This window comes from Protobothrops mucrosquamatus, unplaced genomic scaffold (genome assembly GCF_001527695.2).
Source record: "Protobothrops mucrosquamatus isolate PMUCROS unplaced genomic scaffold, P.Mucros_1.0 scaffold345, whole genome shotgun sequence".
Taxonomy (NCBI): domain Eukaryota; kingdom Metazoa; phylum Chordata; class Lepidosauria; order Squamata; family Viperidae; genus Protobothrops; species Protobothrops mucrosquamatus.
The window spans coordinates 250104-272355 of record NW_015386682.1 but is presented as its reverse complement, the minus strand read 5'-3'; the positions used below and the strand labels follow the sequence as shown (position 1 = coordinate 272355).

The 22252-nt window shown below is 39.5% G+C and overlaps 1 protein-coding gene across 1 annotated transcript; it reads right to left on the bottom strand.

Annotated features, from left to right (window-relative positions):
* Nucleotides 1-728: 728 nt before the first annotated feature.
* SPRED2 (sprouty related EVH1 domain containing 2) lies at nucleotides 729-21771 on the bottom strand. Its single transcript, XM_015815508.1, has 6 exons — nucleotides 21701-21771; nucleotides 20536-20713; nucleotides 17261-17429; nucleotides 16400-16464; nucleotides 2200-2349; nucleotides 729-1382 (listed from the first exon to the last, which is right to left on the bottom strand). Exons 1-6 carry the CDS (start codon nucleotides 21769-21771, stop codon nucleotides 729-731), a joined length of 1287 nt encoding a protein of 428 aa, XP_015670994.1.
* Nucleotides 21772-22252: the final 481 nt, after the last annotated feature.

Sequence of the window (22252 nt, the reverse complement as noted above, 5' to 3'; positions counted from 1 at the left end):
GGAAGAGAAAGGCGATGGTGGCTGGGGAAAGAGGAAGAGGAGAAACCTATTTATAAAGATTTCAATTTGTGTATAAAAATTGGTCTGAAATCACAGGACTTCTTAGATTCTCACATATAATATACATAGGTAATACTAAGGCTCATTTCCCACATTTTAGCTGAACCCTCAAAAATCAGAAAATCCCAGAAGACCACCAAAAAAACATGATGGAACTTTTCAGGAAATGTAGGTTGTGCGATTGTTGGCCCTACATTATCGTGGTGTACAATTATTACCCATAAACATCTTCTGTATGCACAAAAACCCATACCCTCAAACTGGCTGCAAGGTGCTCACAATCCAAAGTGGGATTTCACTCCATTGTTATATACTCTCACGGGTGCGACGAGCTTGCTAAATATAGGTTACTCCCGTGAGATGTTCCAAATTCCGTCCCATTCAACCATTCCCATCTCAAACGCTTTCCTTGCAGGAGGGAAGGAATAATCACACAGAAGATCTTCTGCTGGATGACAGGTCAATAATACAAACGTCTATGTGGTACATTAGTCTGTTAGAACTCCGAGAGCAATCAATGCATAGCAGCCAAGTGGGAGGGAAAGAGAAGGAGCCGTCTGGTTCCTAGATTCCAACAGGCTCCCAAGGCCGGCTCAGTTGGGCACAAATCGAGAATGCTCCAGACCAAGAATGGGAAGAAAACAGGCCTTCACCAGCTTAGAGCGCTGTCATCCAGCTGCTTTGTGTTTCCCACCACAGCACCTGCACATCACCCCACAGTGGTAGCAAGCCCGGAGGGGCAGGTAACAGCACATACAAGGGGCCAGAAAGGACAAGGCAATTAGGGCCAACCACCGGAGGCAAAACTTCTCATCGCTGGTATCACAGGAGCAAGGGTCTGTATAGTCTCCTTCTGGATCAGACATGCAGTGATAGAGCATACTGTCTGCACACCACATGCAGCTGACTCGACGGATACAGCTTTGGACTCGGTCTGGAGCATCCTGGCACTGACCCCGCCTGTTTTCCTCGTGGTTGAAGATGTCTCTACAATAGACACATCGTGACCTTTCCCCATCTTCTTTTCGCCGCCGCTGTTTACAACTGGGTGGCTGAGTTTTTATCACGGCACCCTTAACATCATCCCCTCGATCAAAATCAGCGTTACTAACATAAGGGTAATTGTAGTCATGTTTTGAGGCCTCCGTTTTGGCAAACCGCACATAGGAGTCCCCATCATCGGGATCAATGTACTTCCCCCGCACAGGGGTATGACGGTAGTCCTCGTAACCTGTCACCCAGTTCTTTTCCCTTGGATTAATCCGTACAATCTCCTCATCATCATCGGGGAAGCTGACATGCCGGCACGATCGCAAGATTGACTATAAGTGAGAGAGAAAGAGATTTGAGAAAGCGCAATTTTTTAAGCAAGCAGGTGGGTATGACATTTAGCAGTAGATTTATCAGAGATACAAGCACAGATAATGACACAAGTAAACACAAAGACTAAAAATATTCTATGTACAGTAAAAGCCAACAACAGAAATTATTGTGGAACATGAAACTGTAATTCCCATAGAAAGGTACCCTTCCTCAACTGATACTCTCTAGAGTAGGGAAGGATACTGAAAAGGATGCCTTTAAGCTTCCTCTCCACAGGAGGACACAAGCTGGGGTTTTGGAGTTTCCCACAGTCATTTACCATGGCCTTAACTGAAGCCTCAAGCACCCCAAGATTGCCTATACCTTCTGAACTTAGAAAGCTAAGCTATATGACAAATCATTCTCATGACTGTAGCATTTGGAGAGAATACCAATGCATTTTCAATTACTGATACAGTCAAAATTACAATGCTGTTTTTTTAAATACATATTGAGCAGGGTAGGGAACAGACGGTTTCAAAGATAGCCTCTTTTTAAATAGGTTACATTTTAATTAAATTTATTTTTTTTAAAAAAATAATTAATTGGAAATTTTAAATAGGCAATACACCAGGCCTAATACATTTTCTGCTATTTCCCAAAAAACAGCTAACCATGACTTGGAAGACAATAGAGTAGAACTCCTGTCACAGAGCTCTATCAAAGAGCTCCTGCTTTCATACATGCAGATAGTCACCCGACTTTCTGGCCAAGCCAGTATGAAAAAAATCACCATTCTGGAACAGCAAGGGAAAAAAAATCTAAAGATAGGCTCACTTGTTCTAGATGGTAATGCTCAGGGCTAAACTGGTCATGAAAGTGGCCACGGGTGCAAATTCGTTGATGCTCAAAGGATGGAGAAGATGCTAGTGTTCGTAAAGGCTGCTCTCTTTTCTGAGAAGAATTAGAAGAACTGTCGGTGGCATTCTGTAAAAAACAAATGGGACAATATTAGCTAAGTTATAAATACAATCTTTCTGCAGATTTGGGTGACACCTCCCTCTCTAAATAAAAGCTGCTAGATTTTAAACTGACCAACTTTTCCAAAATCAGAGGTGGTTATGTCAAACCCTAAAACCTGGGAAAACAAATCACAATTTTTGTATTCATATACAATGTTATAGCTAAAACAGACTGAACCACTGCTTATTCATTATTTTAAATCTAGTATTGTTGTATGAACCCAGGTGGTTTACAAACCAATGTATACAATTTGGTGTTAAAAAGCTAGTTGAATAGTCAGTCTAATCTACATAGAGGGATTTAACATTACATTGTTTTAACCTCTTATTTCATGAAAAGTAAGGAGACATCGGGAACACACTGTTGTATTGATAACAGCATCTCTGGGTCAGGTCTCACTTTCTTTAGTGTACTGCTTAAAATCATGGCTCTATGTCAAAATACTACAAAAATTTGCCCCTTGCTACTGACTATTATTGGCAGAGACCAGAAGAGTCACTATATAGTGATTGCATAGTTCAAAGTAGGTGGATCTTAAAATGTTAATGTTAGGAAGCAGAAATGTACCTAATCTATTTAAGTTGCTGCTATACAAATTATAGCCATGACATCAAGTTTCTACCCACACACCTGCCTCCCATTTGACAAATTCAAAGGAATCTCTGTATACTACAATTCAGAGAAACATAACAAGGAGTAACACTTATTTATCTTCATTTATTCATCACATTTCTATATCACCCATCTCACCTAAGTACTCTTGCATTTGCATTTCAATTCACTCTAAGTTGCTCAGGCTAATTTTTCTGCTTTTCAATAACCAGGAAAAATTTGGACACATTTCTGATTTTTTTAGAGCAAATTTGTACTTCACACTCAGCTAAGAAACAGGAATTATTTAATTTCAACCAATGTGCAATTGGAAAAAAATGTACAGTGAGAATTCTCAAGTCACAGAGTTAGGAACCACATGCCAATATTCTGAGTTGGGACTATGCAAAAGACTCCTTTGGAGGTGCTAGAAACTGCATATCAACACAACACAACACAACACACACACACACACAAAAGCTGATAAAAGAAAATGGGATTTTAGCCCTTTTATAAATAATGTGTACATTTGAAATGAGAAGAAGAGTTAAAAACACATTTAAATCCTTATCTGAGGCACAGTATACACTTTCACTACTCATATACAGTTTTGGCCCTCCAGATAGGCTTTTAACAAATTCTCCTGGAGCCCTGTGATCCTAACTTGCAAAACTGGGCTGACATCTGCTGCACAAATGTTAGATCTTCATGCTCGTTACCTTCCAGGTAAACCAACATTCTGGCCTGTCTCAGAGCAGAAAATGAACTGTGTAGGCTAACATCACCTAGGATTATCTACTACATCACAACCTCTTGATGCTGTACATTGTTAAGTTAACCCAATTCTTACGAAACAATCTAAAGTGTTTCACAGATAGATTAAATGGCTGCTTAACTTTTATTTCTTCCCAAAGAGAAACTTTGGAACAATAAAAGTAACTATGCTTTTATACAAAGCTTCGCATATTTTGAATGAATATTTTCAAAGTTTTAGCTGCATCAGCTGTTGAATTCTATTTTGGCAATGGATTCCAGCTCAAATAAGTGTGGATGAACATCATAACTGCAAATAAGTGACCCCATCTGACTTCTTAAAATATCATTCTGTCTGCTCTGAGACATCTCTGCTTGTAATAACTGTCTTTTTAATATATCAGCATAAGCTCACAAATGCGCAGCTGAAGTTCGGAAGGAATTTTTAAAAGCTGTAAATAGCAAAATATGAAGGCAGAGCATGTGAGCAAAATTTAACACAATTTTTTAATTCAAATGCTTCTATTACAGACAAACATGGTATTTCATCTGTCACGCTATTCTTATATTAAATCCTAGATAGAGGCAGGAATGGAAAAAGGTACACATGCTCTAGTATTTAACACAACACTCCAACCTGCATCAATATGACTCTTCCCCTTTAAAGAAGCAACAGAGGCACTCAAGTTTTGATTCCCATAATGCTCAGACACTATACCATCTTAGCACAGCATCCATTTAAAGGCCCACAACGTTCATTTAAGATGTCAACAGTTAGCCTTACTTTTCTTGTTGCCTGTTAAGAGCATGTCTGCATAACCTCAATCCAGAGACTGCATGCTGGCCCCAACTGACATTTTGTACTGCCAAGACTACCCCAAGAACCACTGAACTGCTAAGTTTCAGAATAAAAGAAGTTGTACAAAAATAAAACCCACATTTTAATAAATTGACCAATTTATAAAAATAAGCCAGAAATGTTTGTCCTTCTTCCTCCTGGTGATATATCATCATCATCATCATCATCATCATCATCATCAGTCATGCTCCCCATGGTCCCTAGAGGCCAAAAAAACATCACTTGGCTAATTAGTGTTGCCTGCTCTTTCTTTAAAGCTACAGTTTCCAAGTTCTTCTCTACGGTTGGTCATGGAAAAAGGACATCCCAATGCATAACAGTGCCTCTGGACAATGAAACAGGCAACCTAGGTACTTCAAGCAGTCTGTGTCTGGGTGGCAGTCAGTGTACACAGAAAAGAAAAACAAGAGGTCCATCCAGCATTCAAAACTATCCTTCATGTTTACAAGAGGCTATCCTTCCATTTTGCAACAATATTAGTTTGGCCATAGCATGCTTGGAGGAGACCGAATCAAGGAAACAATACCTGTTTTTGAAACACAGTGCCTGTTTCCTACCAGTTGCAATAGAACAGCCTTCTAAAGCAGATCAGAATATCCCAAGATTGCTTAATGAAGTTACAGAGTAATAATCTTGCTTTTTTTTTCTTTTTAACCTTCATTGGTTTGCGTTCTGTTTCCACTAAAATGAATGATACCCATAAAGACAGGGAAGGCAGAAATCATTTCAGAAACTGGTTGCAGATCCCTTCCTCTAAATATCCTTAACTGCTTTGATAGTCATTCATTATATTGTAGGCTAATTCAGTGCTCAAACTAAATTGGGACTCAAGGAGGTGAAGTAGAGTGACCTTTTCAACCCGATCAAGCTTTTATAGGCACCGTAGGACTGGCTCCCAAACGTCACACAGAAAAACGTTCTTACACAGAATTTACTATTACAGTTTTACCATTCACCATTCATTTATCTGTCTTGAGAAAATGACAGAAAAGAGATCCAGACAAGCTACTTCTTGGCTCAGCATTCAACCCTGACACGTGGATGCACACATAGAAGTAAACTGGTTGCGTTTGAGATGCCGGTGGCTCTTGAGGAATGTCTGCAGGTCTTCAGCTCAGTTTTGCTACTGATGGAGATTCTCAATTATCCAGGTCATGACTGTCTAAGGTGCTTCTACTAAAAGGCAACTGGACTTCATTGGTTTTTTTTGTTTGAAAATGTTTCCCTTCTCATCCAAGAAGCTTCTTCAGTTCTAACTATTTCTCAGTTTTGCTGTTCAAAATGTCCAGCCATTTCTATGGCTCACGCTTTCTACCTTTGCTATTCTACCTTTAAAATCTTAGCAATTAAACAATAGCTTGGAAATGCCATTGTGAATAATTAATACCAACGTATTTAGCAGCCTTTTAATTACAATGTCCATTAAAAGATACTGAGCTTCTCTATAGGTAAGTTCATCTTTTCTGCATTGCTCTTCTCCATAGACACAGGTTGCAATGGATCACCTACGGCAGTGGTGGCGAACCTATGGCACATGTGCCAGAGGCGGCACTCGGAGCCGTCTCTGTGGGCACATGCGCCATTGCCCCAGCCTCGCCTCCCCCCACGGCCACCTCATCAGCAGCCCCCCTGGAGCAGAGTCGCCCCCACGTGGAGCTGCCCACATGGAGCAGCGCAGCCAAGGATATGGCAGCCAGGCAGCGTAGACAAGACTCTGCCCTCATGCCTCATCCCGCACAGTTGATGCTGTAGGGCGCAGGCAGAGGGCGTGGCCACCATGACGCTGCTGGGCTACCTGGGCAATCTGCAGTGGGCCCTGGAGGCGGTGAGTGGCCCTGCGGGCAGGTGGGGTGGGGGATGGGGGGTGGAGCCAGTTTTTGGGCACTCGGTCTCTAAAAGGTTCGCCATCACTGACCTAGGATCTAATGTTGCAAAAACAGTTTATAAAAAGTCACCACTAAATGCCTAGTTTGTTTATTGAAAATGTTTGTATAGCTCCCCATTAATCAAAAGGAGCATATACCTGACTTTGGGCAGCTTACAGACCCACTTCATTAGTAAGATTAAAACACTATACAAAAATATAACAACAACAAAAAATCAACCCTCAAACCCAAAACAGCTTTGTGTTCAGAAGAATTGGATCCTATCTGATGGCAGGGGGAATGCGCGTCCAAAGAAGGGAGGCAGCAATAGAGGTATTTTGACTCTGGCATGTCAGGAGATGGCATTCCTCAAGGGATGGGATCCAGAGAGCTCAATCTTCCAGCTGGAAGTAGATGATCCTGAATATATTCATGAAGGGCTTTAAAAGTAGATGATCCTGATGCATGAAGGGCTTCCAAAGTGATAGCCAGCACCTTGAATTGCATGCAGAAGGAGATTGGTAACAAGTGCAGCTCTCAAGAGTGCTATATAGTCAACTCACAATACATTCGTATCTATTCAAGCTATTGCATTCTGGACCAGCTGGAATTTCTGAGTGAACTTCAAGGGCAACCCAATGTAGAGCAGTTGTAGTAATACAAAAGGGAGTTGATCAACACATGAGACAATGGTGCCTTCTCAGAGATGTGCCCACCTGGGATTTGATTCCACCAGCAACTTCTTATTCCCCCCCCCCATTGTTCTGAACCACTCATTCAGAAAGAAACTGTGCCTCCCTCTTCTTGTTGACAATTAAGGTGGATACTGTAGTAAAGGCCACTAAGGGACGAGCAGGACCAGGACTTACACTTCCCCTATTCTGGCCCCTCTACAAAAGTGACTGATGTGGATTTCCTCCAGAGCACTCTGCAAATGCAGCCATACAACCCTCTCAACAACTCTTCCCAGAAAGGGAATGTCACTGATACACTTAACAGGCTGAAAATTTCCTAACTCTGCTTGGCCAAGCAATGGTTTCTTGGAGAAGGATTGCACTATTGCCTCTTTCAGGCAGGTGGCACCATCTTCTCCTTCAAGGAGGCATTCAGTATTGTTTGCAAATGGCCTGATTCCTTCTTGAAGGCTTTCACCAACCAAGAAAGGCAGGGATCTAAGATACAGTATTAACAGAAAATGGAAGTTGGGTTCAAGCATCATGTTAAACCCTACCTGTTTTGTCCATGGCTTATAGAATAAGGCATGGTGATCTAGTTCATATAAAGACCCTGGTTTACGAGTCAGCAGACTCCCATACTACTTGAACGAAATGATGCAGCTTTTAATAACAAGAAAATCAAAGTGTTGTAGATTCAGTCTTACTAAGCTTCAATTGGTTCTCCTATCCTTTCCAAACTTCTGACATATTGCAATCAAAAGTTCTTTTAGAAACGAAACTACAAATTTTTAGTTGGGTGGGTGTAGAGAACTGAACTGGCTGTAATTTGTGAAATCAAACTTAGCTTCTCTTGTTCCCTCTCACGCACATTTTAGCAATGTGGTTGTAGCATATTTCACACTCCTCTGGGAGACAAATATAGGCCAAAGGCTTCAGGAAGGAATCTCTAGAAAGAAACATAGTGCCTTAGTTCTGACTGTGAGAGGGACAAAGAAAATATTTTTTTAAAAAAAAACTTGTATAAATGGTTTTGCACTTTTTATTATTTATGCTGACAATGCAGACAACGGACCCTTGGTTTAGTAAGCAGGAGCCAAATGTGAGGAACTTACTCACTTTATATGGGACCTTGCAATTATCTGTACATAAAGCAGCTGGAAAAATCATCATTCTAGCTAGGCCTATGGTCAAACTAAATATACATATGCTAAACAAATCCTGCGTATTGTAAGCAAAAGTAATTTCATATTAGCAAGTTTTGCAATATCTCACATAGATATTTCAGGTCCAGTTTCCTTGCCCCTGGCAACTATTTCATATATCTCCATCTCTAACGTTTTTTGTTTCCTCCATTTCTTGGATCTGTGTATTTATATTGTCTCTTTATGCACAATGTTTCCACACTCCTTTCCAAAGGTTTTTTTCCCCATTTTTCAGACTGCCTGTAAATGTCCCATAAATAATATGCTTGTTTTCTGAGCAGAATAAGTGAGAATCATAAAGTAATGGGCTCAAAATCCGATACAATCATTGAAGGACTGAGATTAATATAACTGGTCAAACAAACCTGATATATGCTACTGAGAATATTTTTAAACCCAGCAATTTGGTGTTGGCCCAACTTGTCAGAAAGAACATGGAATTTCTGAATGTGTCAACAAAGGAACAGAGGCAAAAAGAGATCAGTCTCTTATGTGATGTCATAGAAACCCTCACGTTCATTGCTCTGTGGCAAAGAGAGAACTTGGTTGTATGGCTTTATCCTTCTAGCCACATCTGATGGCCACCTTGCCTTCCTCACTGCTAGTAAAATACAACCCCCCCCCCAAAAAAACCCAGCATATTCACTGGCATCTTTTACTACTATAGAAAAACCGGGTTGCATTTACATAATAAATATCCTGTTACAAATAAAATATATACAGTAGAGATCTCAAAAGGTACCAAAATACTTATATTTTGGCTTGAGGCTATAGACTATCCTAACATTTTCCCCAATCTACCCCAAGTAGAAATATTCTTAGAAATTTTTTGAAGATTTGTATAGTGAAAACTACTGAAGTGCTCTAAACAAGACTAGGAAAGCAGCAGGCCTTTGACAATTTTCCACTAACACAACTAAGATTCAAAAAACATAAAACTGCATCCCTGCTGTCAAATAGAAATTCAAGATTATTTTAGCTGTGTATAAAACACTGTCTTACAACCTTCTCAAGTCTAAAATTGGGAGTGCGCCAGTTAAATATATTTGAAGAGGTCCAGTACAATTACTTTTGTTGCTGTGTTTTGACAATCGACTTCTTTTTTTAAAAAAACACCCCAAAAAACAAATGCATAAAGCAAACTAAAGAATAACCAACTGGGTTCTAGAATTACAATTTGCTGCAGAGTACAAATCAGAGTTCTTAGAGAAGAGTACAATCTGATTGCCAGAAAAGAAAACTAAGTTAAGTGTTTTAAATTTAAGGTGCAATCCACTTTGGCCAACCACTAACACCTTTCTACCACGCCAATTTTCAGAAAGCTGTCATCATTCATAACAGGCATTCTCATCATTTGTTTAAGTATAGCATGTAAACATGTAATTCAAGAAGCATCATCATAATAACCTAAGAACAATTGTGTTGTATCAGCAAATCCAAAACTATGCTACTGCTGCATTCCATTTTTTTTGCTGGCCAGTTGCAAGGCTAATATGCCTTAAAAAAAACCTACAACAAAATATATTTTATTTTAAAAAATGCAAACGTTGTAAAGGTCAAAGTCCATTAAACTACACATATCTAAACATTGATGAAACAAACAGCAGGGCGAATGTAAATATGATACCACAGTTTTGCAAGTCATATTCCCTCATGTCCCATAATTTAGGTAGTGTTCCTCTACTATGTACGCACAGATATCTTCACTCCCCCGACCCCCCCATCCAGAATCAAGCACGTTATTCTCAAGAGAGCAACATAATAATGATAAATATCATTACTTAATTAAACTTCTTTACTCAAACTTAATGCACTCCTAGCATTTTGTCCCTCACTTTTTTTTAACCCAATCCCTTAAATTTTTGGAGGGATTCCTATTGATATGTACTGTCTGGGTAGTATCTCACTGTCTTTCTACCTCAGAATTGGACTTCCTATCCTTCATTTTCTCTCTCTCTCCTCAAATTTAGCAGTCCAAGTAATATCCATGACAGGGGTCCCCAACCCCTGGTCTGTGGACCTGTACTGGGCCATGGCATGCCAGCAACCAGTCCGCAAAAACAAGCAAAGCCCCATCCGCGGGATGCAGGCAACACACAAAACTACACCTCCTCCGGTCCGTGGAAAAACTTCTCTCCATGTAACCGGTCCCTGGTGCCCAAAAGGTTGGGGACCTCTGATCTAGTGTCAACAGAAGGAAGACAGAACTACAACCTGGTCTCCTCCACGACAAAACTGTTATTGCAACAGGTGGCCAACTCTCATTCTCCCCTCTTTTCTTAGTAACTGGATGCTTTCATTCAGTGCTTCTGGGGAGTTTTAGGCTGCATCTGTGCAAGTTTCCAACCCAAAAGGATTGACAAATCCTAAACTAAACCTAAGTGTAGTTCTGTGGTATGACCTAAGCAGCTCAAGAACATGCCAGAGAAAGAGAGCAGGGTTGACATGGGAAACAGTAATTCAAGGCATTGATATCCCAGGCTCTCTGCCTCGGTGCTGTGTGGGCTGAGAGCAAGTGACTGGTCCAAGATCTCCAGCTAGCTTCATGCCCAAAGTGGGACTAGAACTCACAGTCTTCTGATTTCAAGCCTGATGCTAGAAGATAGATGCTAGACAGTTAGAAAGGAACTATCTGTTACTTTCTGTACATCTTGATATTTATCTTCCTTTTTAAATTTGTATTTTTACTTTGTGAGCCTATATACAGTATATGCAGATTCTGCTGATTTTCTATCCAGATGACAGACAGAAGTACCACCCTAATTTTCAATTAACAAAATGAACAAACCCCTGCATCTTTTAAACCAGGGGTTGTGAAGAAAGCAGTGATTGCAATCATAAAAGCTCTGAGAACAGGAGGCCACACTCATTGAATGAAGTCTTCCTTCTCCCCAGTGCATATAGCCTGTGTATAAGCTTGCATGTGTGTCTAGGTTGAGCTAATGTACATGATTAGCCATAGATTCAGGAAGTGCCAAAGAAAACATTTCAACATACAGTAAATAATTCATGGAATTTACTGAAGGCCACTGTCTAAAAAAAGCTTTAAAGGGGAATTAAATACATTGATGGAATATGGTAATGTAGGAATTCTTCACTCCGAAGCAACAAGCATCTCAGTACAACAGGTAGGAAAAAAAGTTATTGGCTTCACGGTGGGGCTTCTTGGATCCTTGCAAAGCAGAATGTAGGGCAAAATGTAATATAGTCTAATCAGCATTCTTACTAGAACACTTAAATTCAGGAAGATATCTGAAATCATATCCAATCTGGCATGTATTTACACTACTCCCTTCCATCCCCATTGACTCCCAACATGATGCTTCTTCCAAGTGACCATTCATGCTCTGAGCAGAAGTGGCCTGACTGCTAATGCAAACAAATTCCCTGGAAAAAGCCTGTCAAAACCAATGGGGAGTACATAGCTTTAGCCATAGATTCCAAGGCAGGCAGTAATAGAAACCGCTTTGTGTTTTCCTTGGTCTGGCTTCTCTTCTGTGTTAAAGGAGAAACAGTCAACGTATATGCTATGCTACTATATAAAAAGGCTGAATGGTTCTTCGTTCAGATAAAGCTAGTTCATTCTGTGGCTCATTAGTAGCAGTATAGCTATCAAGCAATCAGATTGGCATATAACTATTCACAATTAACTAGACCTAACTCAAAAGTGTTAACAAATCAAGAAGACCTGCCTTAGTGAGTAAATATTGCAAATAAAAGAATTCTTGAATGACACAAAAGGTGGAAGAAGGGTTGTTCTTTCAGCCAAGAGAGAAACTATGGGCAACCTCTGATTGCATTCATAAGCCCTTTATAAGTATTCAGCTCAAATCTCTGTTCTTCAGAGAGAAGAAAAAACAAACAAAGAAAGGTGCCAGAAGGAGAGAATATGTGGAGAGGAGGCACCCATTTTGGTTCTACTCTTATCTGGAATTTGCTTCAGCCCTGCTTTAGCAAAAGATACACTTCAACAAAAGGGGAAAAATATAATTGCCAAATTCTGCCTTAGGAATTGGGCTCTAATATTGTTGGTAATTTCTTAGAGTATTGCTGGTGTATGACCATACTAAATTGATGATGATTTCTTAGACTAATTTTTAAATGCACACTCTGGAACCTATATGCAGGTCTGTGGCTTGGCCATCATTTTGTTAGCAGTTACTTCCAGTACGGCTGCAGCATAAACAAATGGGTTGCTAAGTGAAATGGCAGCATGTCTGGAGAAACCAAGATTATGGAACAAGAGCTTTTTAGAACCAAAGAACCATATCTTCAAGTAACAATTATTATATTCAGATAGTAAAATGTCCCAACTTTAGTGATGATCCAAAATTCGATGTAACAATTCCAGAAGTTTATTTTAAAGCCCTTTTGTTTTATCATGGAGTCTCTATTCAAATGGGTTTTTAAAGAAGAAATAGTACATCCTTTGTGCTAATTTTATGATCTAACATTTTATCCATTCAACACAGTTTCAGCCTTCCAAAGTGCCACTCTCAACCTGCCAAAATCAACATCTCTACATTATGTACAGTATGATTTGATAAACCTTTTAACTTTTCCAGATGGTTATCTTGGCAGGAATCATTTTGACAAAATGTGCTATCCAGTGCCATGCTGCAATAACTATTAGTTACGTACAACATTAAGTGGTTAATTCCTGAAATACTCTGTTCTTCACCCGAATCTTGCATTTCCCCCACCCCCCAAGGATAAGCTGAACCAAGCCATTCAGAATGGCTCAACCCATTTCAAAAATAAATGCAGATTGGGGGGTGGGGCAGATATCACCAGTTCATCTAAAGTACCCAGCTGCCTTATTATGGGGAAAACCATAATGCTGACAAAGATTGAAGGAAAAGGAGGGCAAGAAGCAGCAAGGTGGGTGGACTCAAAATGCACTGGCAATAGGTACCCCATCAGAAAATCTGAAGGAGAGCCAGATCATCTTGGAGAGATCTACCTATGTAGTTGCTAAAAGGTGACACTACCTTGAAGGCACACCATCAATAAATGTGTTAGCAATTATGGCAGTTCCTTGGATTGTCTAGTGCTTTGCACTAAAAGATAAAAAGATGCAATGCTTTCCACATGACACTGTTTGCAATTCCTTGAAAAAAAATCTGTGCCCCTCCCCCATCGTGCACAGGAGAAAAGGTACAGTCACTCTGAGAAGTTGTAACCTGGGGTTAATAAGTATCTTTAAATCTGAAGCATTGAAGAGCCTGAATATTTATCACCTCACATCAGATGCTTCTCTATCAGTTGCACGGAAAGAGGCTGTGTACTACAAGAAAGCAAAACATCAAGGCTCAGTAGTGCTTCTCTGCATGTGAATGTTTTCTAAAAGGTGGGTTGCTTAAATGGGTTCAAAGCACAAGTTTGTTGTTGGCAATCCAGTATTGTTTCACAAAAGACAAACTGAAGAAGTGACTTTACTCAGGTTGCCTCTAGAGAAGAGCAAGGGTTGAGGATAAGGAGCATGAAGAAATTTATTTTCAAGGATATGGGGGGAAAGCCCAGAGGCTTAAGAGTTAAGAGAACATTACCCAGAAGAAGAGTCCCCTATAGAGATGCTTTGTCTTAGGGAACAAGCACATATTTCAGCCACATTTGTTCATTTTTTGCTCCTTTCATTGCAATGTGTGTTTTTGGCGACAAGCTGGGGGAGAAGACACAATTTAAGCTCTTGGAATTCAAAAGTTATTAAAGTTTATCTTCCAAAGGAGCAATAGAGATCTTTTTAGGGGAAGGAGATGGAGTGCAGTTTCAAAGTCAGATGAGCTAAAGAAGAGAACACATACCTGCTCCTTTCCAGGGATATATAAGGAACAATATATACTGGTATTTTGGGTATTTCAAAGCAATGTAGATAAGGATAAGCATTTGTGGGAAGTGTATCTATCTGTTGGGATGCTCTCTCCCTTTGTGCTCCTATCTAATTGTGTAGAAGAGGAAACCATTCCAGCTTTGCTGTGCTCTCCCTCCCTTCCTGCCTTTCTTCCCTCCCTTATCCACCATGGAATCTATAAATCACTTCTGGCAGGTAGCTGGGAAGCAGCGGCTAATGATAGTTTTGCTCTGGAGGAAAGGAAGTCACCTTTTAACCCTGCCTGCTGTTGTTTCTCTTACAATAAGACTAGAGAACAGATAAAAAACAACATGCCAACTGTCACAGAAGATCTGGTCACAACTGCAGCAGGAAACCTTATGCCAGACCCACAACATGTTCAAACTGAGGATGTCTGTCCCTCAGTCGAGTGTTTTGATGGGATGCCTTTTACCCTTCACTCATTCAAATGCTCCCTAAGTTCAATCAGTGACGAATCAAACAGCCAGTTTTCTGAATGGAAAAATAAAAAATATTGCATGCCCGTTTTAGCCCTACTATCAACACTTTTGACTTATGAAAAATCAAGGGAGGGGAGAGAGAGGGAAATAGAGAAGCATCATGCAGTTTAAGTCATGAGAGCTAAGGCTTAATAGCCCAAATTCCAGAGAAAAACCGGTGCCAAAAGTACAACACAAAGTACGAATTAGCTTTAACAGGAAATGGTGAGATGCTGATAGCCTGAATAGCTTTGACAGCAGGCCTAGGCCAATATATGAATGGAACCCTTTTGTTCCTTCAGTGATAAATAGGTTATAAACATAATAGAAGGTAAGTGTGTCTAAATTTCTTAAAAGCTACTTTTCAAATAATTTCCGGTAAATAAATCATATGAAGCATTGAAACAGAATCTATTCAAATAATTACTGAGGGTCTATCTAGCCAGTTTACTTTTCAGTTTGTGAAACTTGAGAAGATGGACAAAATCCTTGGAATGACAAGGTCTACCATGCCTGTCATGACTTATTAAATTTTCTAGGGCAGAGCTGAGTGATTGGGTCAAGGAGATGATAAATGTTTTCCTGAAAGACAGCAAGGTCCTGATTCATCTTGAAGCTGTAGACCTTTTAAAGACACCAGTCTTTTGCTACAGCATACTTTAGAAAAACAAAAACAAAAAACAGATGTGGGGAATAAGCTCTGAGCATATGGTTCAGAGTGTCATGGTTTGACTGAAATAGATTGTTTAGATCTGCTCTAGCAGAACTTCTGGAAGCGATCATTTGGAGATTACAGTTGGAATGCCATTAATATGCTCTTCTCTTCCTTCTTTTTCTTATCTGATCTTAGGGAAAAAGTGGATTTTTTAAACTAGTGCCACAAAACTTTCTGAAATAGGTAAAAGAACCTAAGTATTAAACAAGATACTAGATTTTTCTATTTACTTACTAAGGTTGGAGAGACAGTTGATCTTGGAAGTTTCACTAAGCTATATGAGATGAAACTGCATTCCCACTTGAAGCAAAAAAAAAAGAGGGGGAAGGGAGTGAATCAATAGAGCCATTCCCACTTCTACCTGTGGTAGAATAGCATTTATCAACCTCCATCCAATTTGTTAACTGTTCCCTTTTCCTAGGGAAATTAACAGTGAAAATTCAACTTTAGAATGGCTGCTCAGGATAAATTTATCGACTGGATGGCAGTTTTAAAGCCAAAGACTATATTGACACCTTTCATTTTGTTATCTTGTTATCTTTATTTTTTTCTTTTACTGATAGGATTATGTCATAACATTTATTTTTGCAATTTGCCTTATATTTTTGTTGCAGAAAAGCAAAAAAGATGCTCAAAGTAAACAAATCAATAATATTTCCACATGTAAATTTGCATGTAACTGGAAGCGCTTAGCCAAAGTTGGCTGATCGCAAAATACGGTTGGACCTGATAAATGCTTGCATGGGATACCAACAGGATATCTATGCCTGGGAAATCAAAGCAGTATTCTACAAGAATACTAACCTAATAATTTGAATATTCTTGCCAAGAAAGCAACATGGAGGTGGTCTTCGTGTTGTCACCGAAAGCTCAGTTTGGCTTAAGAGAGATTTTATTACCACTTTTACGACCAACTTCTCTTTGAGCGAAAGACAATCGGTACCCTCCTAGGTTCTACTTCTCATGAAAGATAAAAACTATTCAGAGGCCAGAAAAATGAATTTGATATGAAAGATACGTACAGTGAAGACATCGTCATCTCCAACTTCAGTTTCGTTATGGATCGTGGAAGATGATGTCGTAGAACCTGCAAAGACATTTTAAAATGTATGTTGTTCCTTTAGATAAAACATTGTATTCCAGCCACACCCTATTAAGAAAAATGTAGCGGAGGACAAATATTTCTTTTGGGCACAGTCATCTCTCTCATAAACCACCTGTTAAGCCCACATTTCCAAAGTCAAACAAGCCAGAGTGTTGTGCTGGAATGAAGAAGAGCGCCTGGACTCATGATTAAAAACCAGGTCAATATTCTTTAGGACAAAACCATTTTTTCCCGTTTCCACAAAAGCAATTCTATCTGGAATTTTGTTTTTGTGAATTCCTGATCAAGTCTTTTAGAATGGTACAAAAAATTAGGTGAATTAGGACTTGGGATTTCCTCTTGCCACTCTCCAACTATGTAAAGAATTTAAAAACCCAAGATACAAATTAGTTGGCAAAATAATAATAAATAATTACAACTTAACATCAATCTTAAAAAGTCTATTCAAGATAACAGCAAATATGGAAAACAAAAAGAAAGACCCACAGTATGAGAAATATATGACACTTGCTCACTTTGGATTAACCTTACAGTTCCTTCTAATATTAACAGTTCCTAGATAGTACAGAGGACTGGCTGAATGATGGGATCACATTCTCTGAAAGCCAATATAGAAGATTAAGACTCTGATTTAAGTAATGTAGCAGGGCTTCAGTGAAAGACATGCAACGTTCTATCTTCAAAGTTGGCACCAAAAACAAAGAAATGGGGGGTGGGGAGAATAGAGAAGACAGCCATTTTGCTACACACATTAAAGTGGTAGGATATTGTATAGTACCTTCTGTGAGATCTTCAATGGCTTTTCTCACCCCTCTGTCAAATGCTCGTGCATCAGCAGGGCTTAGAAAAGTGAGTCCAAATTTTCGGTTGTCAACTTTCCAGTGGTGAAATGTAGGATTTGCCTTAGTGTAGATCAAGTCTTTTTTCACATAGCATTCCAGCACCACCTGGGGTGAAAATGCAAAGATGTGCAATGATGATATTTACAGGCAAAGGACACAAGTTTGTTAGCGTATTTACTACTTCCTCTCGCACACATAAAAAAAGTAAGTCTGCTTATTTTGCAGTTGTTTGGTATGACTCTCCTTTCAACACAAGAAATCAGGAAAATTAAATGAGAGAGGACAACATGCTTGAAACATTTCCTGCTTGGCTGATAGAGGAACACAAACCTTTATATTACACACCATATTTCATATCTCTGTAAAGCCAAGTTTAACTTCTTTAGGAACTTATTCTCAACATGTGTTTGTGTATAAATATTATACCATTTCAGCATTCATGACTTTACTCCTTTTCATGCAAAATGAAATCCAATCCATACAGTTAGTACCATGGAGTCATTGCTGCTCCATTTTATAATGAAAACTCCTTAATCTCACAATACATGGACAGACTCAGTTTCAACTGGGAAATTACTTTAAACCAAGCCAAATCCCAAAATGCTAGGGAATTCCTGGAAGCCTGGCATTTAGACAAATAAGCCATCAATAGATACATAGAGACAAATCACATTTACATATGGTTCAAAAGAGACAATAAAAAAGCTAAAAAGGAAACAAAAAACTAGAACACATCCTGGCCAGTAGCTTACACCCAGATAAGCAGGGATTAACACAAGACACACACAATCAAGCAGAAAACAATGCCTTAATCAGGGAACTACCAAGGAGAAAACTATATTCCCACCAACACTGGCAGTGCAAGCTACTGTATATAAACAGGAAGCAAATCCCACACTCACTAGGACTGATGATGTGTCTGCAAGCAAACAACTAAGCTCAGAGAATATCAAGGATTCCACAGTTCAACCCTGAGGTACAAATATTCTTTTCTTTTGGGCAATTATTACCACACTGATCACTCACATCTCAGAGCCAACCATGTAATCATTATTCTTTTTCTCTTCCTCTGCTACAGTTTTGTCTAATTTAATATCCTCCGGACATATTGGACTACAGCTATCATAAAACATTGGTAGAAGCCCAACAGGCATGCTAATTAGAAGATACTAGAGTTTAATTTATTATAGTGTTTTCAAATTGCTTTGACTCTAAGCACATCTCCAAACCAGTATCTTATCACTGAATCAGTGAAGCCCAGCTCATTCAAAAACATCTGTATGACCAAACCATAATAACTGATTCATCATCTCCTTCGTATTTATTTTAACAGTACCTTCATTTATCAGTGGTTTAACCACTCACGGTAGAACAACCGCATTTTTAACAGTTTCCAAAACATTAAGATTTGTGGGGTTGTAGAAACTACCCACTAACAATTTTGCTATTTTCCCTATTGAACCGGAAACAGCTAAAATCTATATATTGTGTTATTGGTTAAGACTTGGATAGTGAGACCTACATTATAACTGGTACTGAACATAACAACCCTGTAAGTTAGGTTAAGTTATTCATTTATGATTGAGTTGTAAATTAAGTTATTCATTATAAAGGTTTAAAGGTTTTCTCTGTCCAGCTGAGGGATCATGCATTGCCTGAGAGACGTTTCCATCATCATGTGGCCAGCATGAAAATACAGAACACAGTGACCTTTCCCACCAAAGTGGTACCTATTTATCAACTTGGATTTCCATGCTTCTGAACTGTTAGGTTGGCAGAAGCTGGAATAAGTAACAGTAAGTCACCCCATCATGCAAAATTTGGTCTTGAACCTGGGCTGTCAGCTTTCCTGGTGACAAGCTCAGGGTCTTAACCGTTGAGCCATTGCGCCACCCTTATTCATTATGATTGCCACCAAATCATCATGAAGTCATGATGGGCAAATGCAATTCAGAACTCTGGAAAAAGGGTAAGCAACTTGGTTGATATGCACCCTTCTTTCTGTTGACAGGATGTCAACTCACACAAGCTGCAAAAAGCCATGGCCATACTTTCAGTGACAAACCTGAGGAATTTGGGGTGTAGAGTAAAGGCAAAAGCATGCTTAGGTCACCTAGAACCTCAAGCAGACCCCACATCTGATGGGACCACTTCATTTTTGAGGGGCCATTCAGAAAGATAGTTTGATTTGAGGAAACAAACTTCTTTAAAGAAGGGGAAGAGACAGAAAGATTTAATGAGGAGGGTAAAGCCCAAAGCAACCCAATTAGGAGTGAAAATGTTCAGTAGCCACAGAGCATTTACAGTGGGGAAAATGAAGAGATGGAATGATTTTCTTTATAAATGAGACTGTCTGCTAAACAGCATTAACTTACCTTATTAAAAGTATCTAAAATATATAAACTGCTTCTAGTTCATACTCTGCTTTTACCAACAGTAATTCAACCCACAACTAACTTGTTTTATTCTTTATCAATTCTTCTTGTCTTAGAAATACTGTCTCCCCTTTCTTTTATTTTCTGGCTAGGATCACATTTCACTTCCAATGGAGTGGAATATTGCTGAGAAAGGCACAGTTGGCTAGGACTCTGAAGACTTCATGCTGCAACATTTTATTGCAGGCCTCATTTGTTATGTCCAAGACCTAAAGGTGCAACAAAACGTGTATCTGTTATCTCTTTAGTTTGTTACCCCATCTTTGGATTAGACTAAAATTTGTGGACAGGGACACCTTCTGATTAAAAGTGGGCAAGAACTCCCCAAAATATGAGAGTTATTTGACCCAAAAAAGCAGGAAGCTGTGGTCACAGCAAAGTCACAGCAAAGAGCTATGTTTAAATCATCCTGGCATTTTTGCTCTACTGGGCTCTTATCTCAAATGAAATGGTATGAATAATTCAGTCCCATTTCAAAAGCTGGAATTACCTCATACAATGTGGCTGGCTTGGTTAGTTTTTTTTTAAAATATTTCTAATCTGTTTAGCAAATTTTGGAAAAAAATGTGTTGTTTTCCATTCTCATTCTCTTTAAACCTTTAAGGTGTTTAAACATTAATAGGCACCTTGCTCTTTGTGAAAACAATACACTAACAATGCACTAAGAGAAGTTTTGTAGATGTATCACACATGAGCTTAGAAATGTTAAGAAAGATGGGAGGGGGGCATTTTGGAAGAAAATGGACCAAAGTCCATACCAAATCAATTTAATTTACCAGTTTGTCTTTTTGCCTTTCTCCATGGATGAGAAATCCATTTCTTCCATTAGCCTCTGTGCACTGGATCTTGCAGACACCAACCCTACTAAGGCCACCTCCTTCTTGGGGCAGCCATCCTCCACTGGAGTCATCTCGGGTCATAACCACAGCTTTGACTCGCACAATATAGCTGTCACTGCAACAGACAAAAACAGGAGACGATTAAACCACAGAGTCCATTTCACAGTTTTCAGCATCTGATTATCTAAAGCTACAGAAAAACCATGGGGATGTAGACCTCAACTAAAATGTGATCTGCCATCATAGCTAAAAAGTGATACAACAAAAAGATTCCAGGCGTCATTCATGCTCAATCCAGCTGAAGACCTCAAACTGCCTCAAGGAAAATCTTCATATTGAGAAGGTAGATCTTCCTTTGCACGTGAGCAACCTACATTCGGCACCAAAAAACCTCAAGTAATTCCACACGCTAAGGCAGTGGTTCTCAACCTTTTTAATGCCGCGACCCCCCAACCGGTCGTAAGTCGAGGACTAAACCGGTCGTAAGTCGAGGACTAAACCAGTCGTAAGTCGAGGACTACCCAACCGGTCATAAGTCGAGGACTTTCCCTGCCCGGGAGTGCCGCGCATGCGTGGTTCCGCCCCCTGCGCCGGCCAAGGCGTAGCTGGCAAGCGGCAGAGACGGAGCAGGCCGACCACCAGCTGGCCCAGCTCAAGGGAGGTAAGGCAACCGCCGGAAAAGGGGAAACAAATGGCGGACAGCCTTGCTTGGCGACCCCCGTGAAATGGTCGATCGACCCCAAATGGGGTCCCGACCCATAGGTTGAGAACCGCTGCGCTAAGGGATGCGGATGACTTTTTAATGGGGATGGGGGAGGATGAATAGTTAACAATCTATGGAGTGAGATCAGTGTTTATGGTTCATTTTGAAACAAAAAGATTCAATCTGGCCTTCTGGGCTCTTGCCTATAAAAGCTGACCTCAGAACAAATGCATTATTAGACAATGCTGCTGCGTGACTCTTGCTGCATGGAGCTATTGGTACTTGAAACAGGAAGGCCAGAACTGTAAATATATAGTTTTTGGAGATGAGGGAGAGGAATGGTAGGATTGAAGGGCAAGTTGAAGGGTAAGGTGTCCAAGTACAATAGAACAGCATTACTGTAGAAACCCTAGGACTGAGAAAAGAGAAGGATCCTTTAATTTTGCTTTTATTTCCTCCTGTTTCGTCATTTCCCGAATCCTACACAACTTATCACAAGCTTACCCACAGGAATCTTTATTTCTATTTGTTACACTACAAACACTCCAGCAGGAATGAAGTGCTGGCTATTTTCAATTCTATTTTCTTAAAAGATCAAATCATGTAGCTTCTCTAAAAAAGTGCCATCTCTCTTCTCTTTCTCTCTTTCCAATTATTTTATGTAATATAATATATTTTCCTTACAGAAAGAAAATATTCAACAAGATACTCACATAAACTCATGATCAAATCCTTAATGGAGGACTGCATTAGAATAAATGCAACTGAAATTCACAGATGCAGCTTTCAATCTGGACTTCAGATTAGTAATAGAAACACTTTGTACTTTGTGGAGGTTTATATGATACAATGTGATTTCAACTACAGCTAACTTTCGACTTACAACAAATCGTTTATTGACCATTCAATTACAATGACACTGAAAAAAGTGACTTATGACCAGTTTTCACA

Coding starts and splice junctions, on each gene's coding strand:
- SPRED2 (XM_015815508.1), bottom strand. CDS start 21,771: ATGACGAAACAGGAGGAAATAAAAGCAAAATTAAAGGATCCTTCTCTT. Junction 16,465..17,260: donor CATTGAAGATCTCACAGAAG/GTACTATACAAT, acceptor ATGTCTTTGCAG/GTTCTACGACATCATCTTCC. Junction 1,383..2,199: donor AGCATTACCATCTAGAACAA/GTGAGCCTATCT, acceptor TCTCACTTATAG/TCAATCTTGCGATCGTGCCG.